This window comes from Marmota flaviventris, chromosome 9, assembly GCF_047511675.1.
Source record: "Marmota flaviventris isolate mMarFla1 chromosome 9, mMarFla1.hap1, whole genome shotgun sequence".
NCBI classification, from domain to species: Eukaryota; Metazoa; Chordata; class Mammalia; order Rodentia; family Sciuridae; genus Marmota; species Marmota flaviventris.
In genome coordinates, this window is record NC_092506.1 from 34,004,200 (window position 1) to 34,017,165 (window position 12,966).

A 12,966-nucleotide genomic window follows, 5' to 3' on the forward strand; every position below is an offset into this window, starting at 1 on the left:
GTGTGTAATAATCAGAAAAGACAGCACTGGGTTTCCCTTACTTCATACTGAGTCTTTTCAATATATCATAATCTTTTTTCATTTTTAAAGATATATATATTCATTTAAGGACATTTAAGAAATATATACAATAAAAATAAAGAGGAAAAAGTCTCATCCATAATCTCTCTATCCAGAAATATCCATATTAACATTTTGGTGTTAATATTATAAATTCACTTATACCAGAAATTGTAAGAAATTTTCTGCCAAGGGCCAGAAAGTAAAAATCTTAAACTTTGTGGGCCATGTGGTCTCTACGGAAATATCACTTCTGTAGTTGTAGCATGAAAGCAGCCATGGACAACCTATAATGAATGAGCATAGCAGGATTCCAATAAAACTCTATTTACAACAACAAGCAGCAGGCCAGATTTATGCTGTAGCCCCAGTATGCCAACCCTTAATGGTGCCCACCTTTCACTTTTCACTTTTCCTCTGTTCTTAAGAAATTGTATGTAAAACATTTTAATATTTAAATTATTGTAGACCCACAGAAGTTGCAGAGATAGTGTGAAATACTTTTCTCACCCCATATAAAATTCTCGAAATTTATCAAAATTGTTTTTGTTGACAGTTTATACTTTTTAAATACTAAATAGTATTCCATGACACCACCATTTTTTGACCATTCAACTATTATATGGTATTTTGATTTCTGTGATTGTTTCCAGTTTGGGCTATTACAAATACTGGTACTATGAACCATTATGTACAGAATCAGCGATTCTTTTCTTTGACAGGTATATGTTTCATGTGGAGAACATTGGATCGATCCTGACCTGTCTATTGCTCAGCAAAAGAAGCAAATCTTCCTCAGGAACCTAGCATCTGACATTTCCAAAATTCAAACCTTCTGCAACACACGTAAGGAAGAAAGTAAGCATTGGAATTCCTCTTCTTTCTCTTATTGTTATTTTCTTTTGTTGGAGCTGAGGATCAAATCCATGGCTTTGTACATCCTAGGCAAGTACACCCCTAAACTATGAAATTATTTTATCTTTTTATATTCTGCCAAAATAAAATGTTTGATATTGTTTTATATTAAAATAAAAAATTTGCACAGATTATATTTCACCTGTTCATCTTACTATTTAGCTCTTTAGACTAATTTTTATATTTAACAGGGTTGCATATTTTTTCATACTACAATTTGTATCTCAAAAAGCACATAATCTCTTTATATGTCTTTAACAGATCTGAGCCTCATACATTTCCATCAAGAAAAAATTAAATGTCCACTCTGGTGTAAATGTTGATCCATCAATTGATTTAATTAGTCTCTTTAGGAAGGGCTTTCCGGTTTCTCAGTCTCCATATCCTCACTTTAGTTCCTCTCCAGGATGACAGGAAAGAACTTGGCATGTAGATTGTCTTGCTCCCTGCTAAAGTCTATGGCTGGGGCAACTTGGGTTCCATTGTTTTTGCCCAGAGATGCTTTGGGTGGGTGGTACCTCCTTCCTGATGTAGGCTCCCCTTTGTTCATTCTGGCCCTCTGAAGCCTTGCAGTGACTCAGTAGTCATGTCTACAAACTGTTACAGAGACAGCTCATTCCTGTTTGGTGACTCCTTCTGGAAAGCTCCCCAGGAAGACTCTAAGCAAATACTATGTCTTAGGTACACCTCCCAGAAACTAGATCCAGGTTCATGTGACTGTGCCTCAGATTGGAGTGATAAGAATAGCTCAAGAGGTGACCCTGTCACAGTGTACTGAACAATGGGCAGTGTCCTCAATGTTTCCACAGACAACTAAGGTACTCAAAGTGAAGCCTATAGGGAGAGGCAGGATTCCCTGTGATTTTATGGTTTTTCTGTCTTTTGCCTCTAATTCTCTCAGGCCCATAAATGGTGTTTTTTTTTCTCTCCAGGTTAAATCCTTTACATGCTAAATAGGAGCAAAAGACTTTTGGAAAAATCACAAATCATGGTTGTATCATCCTGACTTACATGGCTATTGTCTTGTAGCAGTATGCTGTTTGAATGTCCAAAACTATCTTTGGACTTTTGCTTCCCCATTGTAGCATCTCTAATTCCCCTGCAATCCTTACTTTATATACAGAAAGAAAAAAGGGATAAGAAAATAATATAATTGAAGACATTAGCCCTATCACATGTATCAAAAATTATGAAGTAAAGCTTTGCATGTGTCTTTCAAGGCATTGGGATTTTCACTGATGAGTTTGAAACACAGAGAATGATCTAGAGACATGTATCTAAATACTGTAGCCCATTTTCAGAATTAGAATATAGAATAATTAACACATTTTTGAAAGACCTATTTTAGGTACTTTTGAATAATAATATCTTGAGAGGGAAAAATCTACTAACATTGAATTAAATGAAATTCAAATTCATAGTTTAAAAGCAACCTATGATTAGAACAAATGGCTGGAATTTTTTTGTATTTGCATGTTAGTATGTGTTTTCAAATTCCTGGTGCTCTGTGATCATAACTAATGTGTCCTTGAAATTTGTGCATTTCTGCTCAGCTCTTGTTTTAGAAGTCCAAAGCGACATTGTGGCTGGAGGCAAGCTTGCTGTGCAAAAACCCATAGCAATTTTTGGAGAAGAGAAGCAAGTTGAAGAAACAGAAGAAAAGCAAATGCCAACTGACGCTTCAACAAGAGCTGATGCTTCCAAAGAAATCTTGTAAGTAATCAGTGTAGCCAGAAAAACTACCAGGCTGCTGTTTTGAACTCAGTTCATTAGCCTGATAAAAGCACAGAGCCCATGCAGGGAACCCATGCCAAGTTAGTGAAAGTGAGATCTGGTGAAAAGCTTGTATTTAATTCGTTTTCTGACAAAAGCATGGAGTGAGAATTTCATTGTTCAACCATCAGAATGATCTACTTTCAGTAATATTGTTACAATGTTACTATATTTTAAGGACTAGAATTTTAGCATTATGAACATTTATTTAAGGAATTCTTGTTTTATATCCATCAACTTTGACTTTAGGAACAATTAAGTTTCTTCCCTAACATATGTTCAAGTTAGACTCATGTTAATATACATTTATCATTGGACTCATTGAAACATCTTTCTGATTGACCTCTATCTCCATAATGTCTCCTTCCAACTCACCCTTACATGCAATCTGTGGTCAATTATCTTTCTAATACATAATATTTTTCATAGTTTTTCAATGGCTACCTATTGCAGATAGACAAAAAAAAATTGATCTGGAATCCTAAGCTCTTCCTACCCTCGCCCATGCCTGTTATTGACCATCTTTTGTGACCCATGCATACTTCCTTCGCTTTTCTTCCTGCCACATGAACGCCAAGCTCTAGCTGCATAGCAAAAAGGTGTCGCCCGAATGTGGCACATTCCATTTATGTTCTGTTGCAGGTCTCTGAGCCATGTGTTAATTTCTTTTCACCCAAAGTGCATTTACTTGCCTCATATTCATCTGTAGAATGACCCTTAATCAATGAGATCAATCACAGCAATGATTATCTGTAGCAATGGGCTTATCAGTTCCTACCCTGTTGGTCACCCTCCCTCACCAACTAGGGAATTCATTGAAGGAAAGGATTCTGTCACATGTGCTCTGTGAAGAGCATAGTAATAGACTTTAATCATCATTTAACAAATGAACAAAGGAATGTCTGAGTCCAAATTATAAAACCAAAAATACTTCATCAATTACCATTGCAGTAATTGTGAAAATTAATTATCACTGTTACAAACTGTTTTTAAAAGACTATTCCTATGAATTGTAAGAGTATTACTTCCATTTTAGGAACAACATTTCCTGATTTTGATGAGTGATTCATTTGTTCCTATCATGACATTAACAAAAGCACCAGAAGGCATTTTTCAAAGAATAATTTGTCCTATAGAGCATCATCCACAATAGTTAGGGAATTGACCACAGACTTCCCTAACATTCCCTTTCATTTTTCTTCTAAAGAATGCATCCTCTGAATAGAAAATGAGGTGGAAGACCTGTTATTAACCATTGCAAAGGCCCTTAACAATGCAAACTGGTATATAAAAATTATATCCAATGGGGAAGACTGGGATCATGGCTGACATACCAGTGTGTCTTGGCATTCATCCTTCTCAGTGCCCTAAATCCTCAGTACTCCTAAAAAAAACTCCTCTCAGCTGAGAGGGTGACTGGAACCATTTTTGTGGCTACCATTGTCAGAACTGTTCAACCTGGGAGGCAGGTTGCTTAGTTCCTTCTAGACTGGCCCTACAGGGCAATGCCATTTAGATTCTAGAGAGCACAGTGAACCACTGGGGTGCTAGCTTTGTGCGGATAACATATAACAATTTAAGTTCCCTGTGGCAAGTACAAAAGAAAAAAAAGAACGTTTTATCTAGCCTCTGAGTTATTAATCTGCACTAGAAAAAAATAAAGAAAAAACAAAGAAACATCTTTGACTGAAAGATTTTCAATGTTCAGAATCAAGATTTCATATACATGAAGTCTTTGCGGTGAAAAGTGATTGAGTCCATTCAGAACACAATGCTGACCTCTCCTGATCATTCCAAGCAGACTGTTTTGCTACAGCCTCTTCTTGAACACACGCAGTAGCAGGAAACTCACTATTCTAATGTTTAAATAATCAACTATTTAGGTCACCTCCATCCCATGGCTTCATCTCTTTCATGGTCTATGCTCTTTCATCTTCTGTTTGACAGCCTTTATGTTCTTATTCATCAGTTCACTGGATTATCTTTCTTCCAGGCTAACTTTCACTAGTTCTTTTAACTTACTTTAGTAAGTCATTGTGAGATTTCCCCCAGAATTCCTTAAATATGTTTGTTTGGAGATTTTTTGCATATTTGAAAATTGGGATGATTTAAGGAGGTCTATCTCTTAGGTGAGAGGAGAGAACATGATTCTACAAGGAACCTTTTTATTGTTGGTTTGTGTACAATGTCTGGTAAAAATAACAAGAAGTGCAATGGAAAAGAAACTCTGGGAACACTAACCTCTGCATTGATGCTTTGTGGGGTGGGGAAAAAAACCTTTTGGAACAGAACTTGGGGGAATAGTCTCAATTCTTCACCAAATTACAGAAATAGGCCTTGCCCTCCTCATCTGGTACTACCTTTCCAATCACTTACTTCCTGTCTGTAACACCTTTTGTCTTTCATTACACAAATGGACAGACTCATTCTTGATTCAAAACCTTTCCATTTGTTCTTTTCTCTGCTTACAGTGCTCTCTCTAGATTAGTAGGTAGCTGGAGACTTTCCATTGTATAGGTCTCAACTTAAAACAACAGGGAATTTCCTTTGCAATATTTCATTTTATCCACTTGTGGCACTTACTTTGTTTACTTAAGCATTTATCTATTGTCTCTCTTTTTTCCACTTGAATACAAGCACCATGAACTCGAGAACTTGGCTATTGTGTTCATCACTATATCTCCAACTCTTAGAATTATGTGCTTGAATATTATAAACATTTAACAAATATTGGTTAAAGGAATGAAGAATAAATGGCTAGCTTTATGAATGAATGAACAAATGAATTAATTAATTTTAAAAAGGTGAATATAAAAATGACTGTTCCTAAATTGATTTGACTATACTTCACTTTCAGAAGCTCAAGATCTTGTATATAAATTCCAAATAAGAAAATTCAATATCTGGATGTAGAGGAAGAATCTTGTCTGCACCTTGCTAACTTTGTTAAAACTAAGAATGACTTTTTTCCCTTGCTCCAAGAAATGGAGTTGATGGGAAAGCTGTGTTTTTCCTTTCTAACGCAAGATGGCACTGTTGTTGTTCAACTGTTAGGAAGATTTTGCTTTGGGAAGCTTGCACTGCAGTTCTGAATGAGGCGGGCAGTCATTATTACCCTCCAGTTTCATATTTACATGCAGTGTTGCTGTTACATTCGAAAAGTGTACAGTCAGCTCTGCTAGCACAGGAATTGTCCCTGAAGATTTTGGTAACTTGATAATGCTTGTAGTTACATCAAATTATCACCAGCACCTTGGTGATCACAGTCTTCCCCAGAGAACTTTATTTACACATGTGCATATTTAGAGGGATGAAATATGTTTGCTGCTTTGCCTGTGTGTTTTCCCTGCTTTCAGCTGAGTATCCCTCTTATTGCTATGATCCTACTCAGAGCAAATGTGCTCTCAACAGCGGCCTGGAACTTAATATATATGGATCTGTACAGTGGCTACTGCTCCTATTCATATTGTTGTCTTAAGTTGGAAGTTTGGCTCAATTATTCAAAGTCTGACTATTTATTCTAATGTTTCAGTGTATTAGTCTCTCTATTGTACAGATGCAATTTGAGTCTTTCTATATTTTTTTCTTTGGGGAGAAAAATTTAATTAAAATTTCTTAACACAGTCTATTGAATAAACTTCATAGAACCCAGAAATCTAGACTCCACTGTTCCAGACAGAATTATGACCCACTTACAGGGCAGGCAGGAGATGTCCCATTATGAATTTCTCAAACTGCTGAGTAGTCTTATCTTCCTACATTTTGAAATATACACATGGTCCCACGTTTTCTTCATAAATATAAGAAAGATGAATGTTGTTTATTATGTGAATGAAGGATTTTATTTATTGCCTTATATTAAAAGATTTAAATTATAAATTAGTAAGATGCAAATTTCTAGCAGTAGGATGGAAATGTAATTTATAGATTCCCCCAATATCCTATGGTTGATCAACTATAGTGGATCAGGCTATGATTAATTACTCCTCAGAGAAAATTCTCTGATCACAAATCAGAATTCTTAGACTTGTTTTTACTTTTGAACCTTGATAGAGATTCACATGCAAGAGCCCACCTCCGAATGGAAGCTTGTCACACGCTTCTCAGGTATGCCTGGCAGAATACGTCGCAGGACTTTGATGAGGATGTCAGTCTTCCAAAGAAAATGAAAGAACTCTTTGAAAATGTGGAACCACAAAAGAAACACAGGTAAAAAATTGCAAAGGATTCTTGTTAGAGGATTCTTCCCAGTCTTGGGTTCTCTCACTTTGAGGCAAGCACATTCCTGAGTGTTTTCACTGCTGTTAGCCTCTCTTTCTACCAACATGCACATTTTTGTCTTACATTTTTTATGAGACTACTCATATGAATGTTTGTGGGAAGTTTCTTTCCCCTTAAATTCATTTTGTGCAGTGTAGTACATTTCTTGGTCATCATGGTGTCTTTTCTACTAAACATCCAACTTTGCCTCCAACATAGGGCCTATATATTTGTTGAATGAGTGAGTGGGTGAGTTTGTGAATAAGTGTGTAGTAAAATGCAGTTTCTTCTTTTTAAATTTTTTTTCTGGTTACCACTCAATGAAATTACAGAAAACAATAGTACTTTTTATTATTCCATAATCCTTAGACATTTTTAACATTATAAGCAGTTACTGGAATATGCAACAGCTTGGGCACTTTTAACAGTACTTAATCATGCACATAGTAGGGGCTTCATAGATTTCTTTAGATTAATTTAATTGCCAGCATTTTGATATTTAACATGTTTAACAAGTCTGCTTAATGCTTTGAGATCCTTAAGAGACCCCTTTAGACTGATTTATTAATATATCATTATTTTCCATTATGATATCCTGTGAATTGTCAGGGAAAACTGAAAGGCATGGAGACTATAGATAGTGAATGGAAATGATCATAATTTGAACAGAACTCCTTTGTTTCACTGTTTTCATTCTACATGCTCCTTCTTCTCCTACCTCTTATCTGATTTTCAGTTTTTCCTCTTTAACTAAATTGCTTCTTCAACTGAACTTTTTTCTCTTTGTTGATGAATTTCTTATGTGTTTCCTTGGACAAATATTTATTTCTGTTACAAAATAAACTCAGAATTCTGTTTTTTTGCGTCTGCTTAGAAGTGCAGTGCTAACGTTGCTTTTGTTCTGTGGGATGTGAACCATGGTACAGTTAACACGACTCATAGTGGGGTTCTCACCAGTGCAACTTACCATCTCTGGTGCATCAAATGCTTGGGACATTTTCCTACACTGATGGGAGTTTTCTTTATCTCAGCCATTCTCCAAAGCAGGCCAAATTGCAGAAGGTTTCCCGTCAGCAGTTTGAATACAGAGATGGGCAAATTATAAGCCATGCTGCTCCTCAGCTTGTTTTGGGGTTACAAAGCTCCGACCTCCATTCAGGTACCGAAGTGGTTTTGGTGGAGAAGAAATCTGATGATAATCATCAACGCTGGATACACAAAGAGGACAGCAGGTAAACACATTATATTCAAGGGTTGATATATCAAAAGGTGAATGGGAGCCTAAGAGGTCAGGCATGGTCCCCACAGAGCAAGCAAGGATATTATTGAGGGCTTTGGATTTTCTATTTAATTTGATATTTTCTTATCCTAGCTAAAGAAGAGAGAGAAAAACAATTGCTAGGTAAGCTACATATAATTTATCTGCCATTAGATTCTGATAAGAAATGCTCAATCTGATCTACTGGGTACATAGTTTTACCTGGCCATTGGACTCAAGATGAGACTCTTATCTAAAGTATCTTTAAGATATAAAGCAATAAAATGAGAATTCTAGAAAGGTCCAAATTTTAAAATTTTTTGATACTTTAACTCAATCCCTGTCTTTGCTCAGACATATGTCTTCCTTACTTTATCTATATTTTCCTTCATAAAATAACCAACTGATGTGGCTTCTAATCACACAGTAAAAATTAATTCTTACCTTAGAAAATACATCAGTCTAATTAAATGTCTGGCCTTGGATCCAGATTCAAAAAACTGACAAAAACATATTTCTGAGGCAATTAGGAAAAACCTAAATCAGTTTGGCTATCTGATGATATTCAGTAAGTGTTGGGCTGGGGCTGGGGCTCAGTGGTAGAGTGCTCACCTCACCCGTATGAGGCACTGGGTTCGATCCTCAGCACCACATAAAAATAAATAAATAAAGGTATTGTGTCCAACTACAACAAAAAAAGAAAAAAAGAAATTGTTAATAATTTTTTTTGATATAATAATGGTTTAATGCTTATGCTAAAAAAAAGTAAGGCAAAGTCTTGGTCAGTTGGTTAGCTATTATAGTATTTAGAGATAAAATTGCAAGTTATTGCAGATTTATTTTAAATATTCTAGTCAAAATTTAAATTTGAAAGTCGAGATGAATGATGAAACCAGCATAGCAGGGTGTTGTTAGTTTCTGGGTGCATGAGGCCATTAAACATTTCTCTTTGTTTTTGTGCACATTTGAACATTTCTTTAATAAGAAAGAAATTAACTCCCTGTTTTGTAGGTAGTTTTGTTTCAAATTTTACCATTAGTGTTAAATTGTGGGGCTTCAGGGGTCTCTTCAAATCACTTGAAATACTGTACAAAGTATATTGTTAGAAATACCAAGCTGCCGCCCAAAATCAAACACATGCTTGGAAGTGGATGAGCAAAGCAAACTTTACTTCTGCCAGAAGGGTGTGCCCTGGCTAGTAAGTGCACTTGGGTGGGCAGTCCACCTGCTTTTATCCCTGATGGGAGAAACCTGGGATTACAATCTGTGTGATTAACTAATTTTAAATTTGGGGCAGGCAAAGGGAAGAGCTATAATTAAAATGGTTACCATTGAATCTTCATCCCAATTAAGGCTAAATACTATATTCTGAAAACAGACCACTAAACTTTCTATTTCTCACAGTATTGGTCGTCTGTGCACACTTTTTCTTTCTGGGAGAGCTGTGACTTTCACTGGATTCTTGAAAGATCTGCAGTGTTCAAGGCTTATGAATCAGCACTTAGAGAAGTTGCACAAACCTCATTCAGCAGGAGGCAGTCTCCAGCCTGGCTCAGGCAGGGAAGGAGCCTGTTCACTTTCTGAAATGAACTAAAACCCTAGCAAGGAACCCTCCGTAGTCTTGCCTTCTTCTTAGAGAAGACTGGGAAGTCAACTATGTGGTCAGATCTTGCGCCTATGTTCCTTTGCCCCATATGCCTGGGTTAAATGGTTTTGCAGTGAGGAGCTAGAATAGCAGTATTTTTCCCACGAGTGGTTTGCTATACAGGAGCAGCACTCATTCTTTCATTTGCAAAGGAATATTAAGGGCAGTGCCTTAGGGGCTGGTGCTTCAGCAAAGAATAAAAGAGATAAAAATTCTTGGCCTTATGGAGTTGACCTCCTGGTGCTATCCCAAGTCTTTATTTTGCAATACGTCTTACTACCTCATCTTTCTGTATTACAGTAGAGATAGAGTTGATTGCTGCCTATCCTGAATTGGAATTTGAGCATTGCTGGTGAATTCAGGTGGACATACATGGGGAATAAGCAATTGACTCTAAGATAAGAGAGAGCCAAACACAGTGAATTTTGGCCCAGAAATAATTGTTCATTGGAAGAGAGCTCAAGTTCCAAATTCTGTTCATTTTTGAGTGATGTAGAGAAAGCAGTGGAAGAAAAAACAGAAAGAAAACTTTGTCTGAGACTCTGAATTGTTGGTCCATAAGCAGCACTACTTTGGAAAAACTCTAACCATGGGTTAGACAAAAGTCCTTTCCAGTTGCTTTCACTTTCCAGAACATTGTATGACATTTCATCTTTAGGCCTTCCCATGTCAAGCCACAAAAGAGAGAGATAGTTGGTGGGAGGGAGATATTAATATTGATGGATTCCTCATCAGAAATTTTGGGTCTAGAGAGAGGACATGGAGCTGTAGGGTGTTGGCCATTGGAATAGGATTTGCTCATGAGTGCATGAATCACCTTCAAGAGACACACAGGGCAGAGGAGGTTTTGCATGATGAGTGTGGGAATGATTTAGGGTAATATGTGTCTTGTGGTAGAAGGCTGTCTGCATAGTGACACTAATTCTGAGCTTTCATCTACATTTTCCCTTGTTATATTGCATTTTTTTCTTTCATGTAATTGAGCATGGGAATCCATTTTTTTCTGATAAGCTAGTGAGGACTTATTATAATATCTTTGCTTATACTACAAGATAGAAACATGTAGAAAATTACATTTAAATTAATAATTTTTTTCTCCTCCATATTTTGCCCAAATAATAAGTCAGCGTCTGGGGAGAAAACTGCCCATCCGGAATTTGTATAAATAGAAGGTAAAGTAACACAGTACCAGCATAATGGAAGGTACCAGTGACTATCACTGTGCCAAGAATTTTGTGCCTTTAGACTTTCCATTCAGTCTTTCAGGTCTTGAATTACTTTTTTTTTTTATTTTGGCCACCTATTTCAAAGAGAAAATATGTAGGAAGTCTGCTATCTTATGCAATTATCAGTAAAACCTCTTATGTGAGACTATGACTGAGAACCAAGCCTTGAGGGCATAACACACAATCTAGCCTGGCAGTGCCAGAAACCAGTGAGGAGACCCTGGAAGGTGATAGGGAGAGTGCTGAGACACACTCGTTTTGTTTCCAGCCACACAGAAGAATGGTCTGGTCAGTTTTGCAGATAATATGGCATCTTTCCTTCATTTTCAACTGTCACAAAATCTAAATCAATCATTTAGTCTCTAAAGGGAAATATGAGAAAATCCTCAAGGACAAAAGTCCCCTCAGTGGGACTTAAAATTACATAAGAGAAAATGCAGTGCTGTGGAATTTGGAGCTGAAAGAGATCTTTGAGTCTTGATTACAAAATAAGATAAACTAACTGATGGACAAAGAGATTAAGTGACCTGTCTGCACTCGTACCATGGGTTAATGAAAGAGGCCTTCGAATCATGCTAGATATTGCTGAGCTATAGAGCGTTTCCTCCTTGCTGTCTAGCACACAGGAGGCTTTATGTGGAAATCTATAAGCTCAGCTTCCTGCAAAATAGTACTTCTCTGCTGTGGACAAGTGCCCGTCAACCGTACTATTCAAAAAGGAAAAGAAAACCTAACATTATAACGGCTGAGCATGGCATCAAAGCATGAGAGAGACAGTGGCATTTACTCTAGGAAGCAAAAATATCAAGAGTGAGCTCATTAGTCTTGACACCTCAGTAGGTCATTAAAGGAAATAAACAATCACACATTTATTTGAATAATACTACTGAGTGCCAATAAAAATGCAAGATGCAAACTGCGCAACCTTTTGAGGCCCCAGAGATGAACAGTGTAAAATTCTAGCTCTCTAACAGTGTTCAGTCTTCACAGATGCTGAAAAGGTTTTTTATAAAATTGAATATCCATTTTGGATTTAAAATAATACCTCATCAACCAACATTGGAGGAACAAATATACTATTTGATTAATAGTGGTTGTCATTTAGGACTATGAGTGAATTTTAAAGCTCTATTATGGGTTTTACTGTATTTTCCAGTACTTTATAAATTCTTTGTGATGAAAATGTATTGTTTTATGTTAAGAAACTTAAATTTGATTTTGGAATTCTTTAAGTCTTTAAAGGAAGACTATATTACTCTTTTAATGGATCCTTTTGTACCTTATTCCCTTTATTCTCATATCATTACATTTTATATTCAGCATGAGTTATAATTTCCACAATAGGAATGACCATTGGTCTCTAATGTAACCATATTGGCAGCAATAAAGAATTGGCTTTCTATATACATAAAAGCCTTGAATGTTTCATTTATTTGTGTTTTAAGTGTTGTGAGGAAGTGAATTCAAAAATTTAATTCAATAATTTTCATTTTGCTTTACCATTAAACAGATTTTATGTTAGCTCCAATTAAGATCACTTTTAAAATTCAACATGTATTTTGGACTTTTAGGAAAAGTGCCTTTGGACAAAAGAACTTAAGGGAAAAATATAAAGGAGCCACAACCATTAATAATAATATCTAATATTTAGATGTTAAATACCTTGTAGTATTCTATGCATTTTTATTTGCATCGACTCATTTAATTTCCACCTTATGCACCATCATCCCATATTACAGATGAAGAAACTGAAGCAAATAATTGTTAAAGCTATACAGCTACCAAGAGGTTGGTACTCATGGTACTCATGATTCATACCTAGACAGTGT

General features: G+C 36.2%; 1 protein-coding gene across 1 annotated transcript in view; it reads left to right on the forward strand.

Moving 5' to 3' along the window:
• Dcdc1 (doublecortin domain containing 1) overlaps positions 1-12,966 on the forward strand; it is a 451,021-nt gene that overhangs the window by 390,098 nt on the left and 47,957 nt on the right. Inside the window, 4 exon segments of the mRNA XM_027936717.2 lie at positions 783-918; positions 2,529-2,688; positions 6,802-6,957; positions 8,040-8,240. Of these exon segments, the coding sequence (XP_027792518.2) occupies positions 783-918; positions 2,529-2,688; positions 6,802-6,957; positions 8,040-8,240 (653 nt within the window).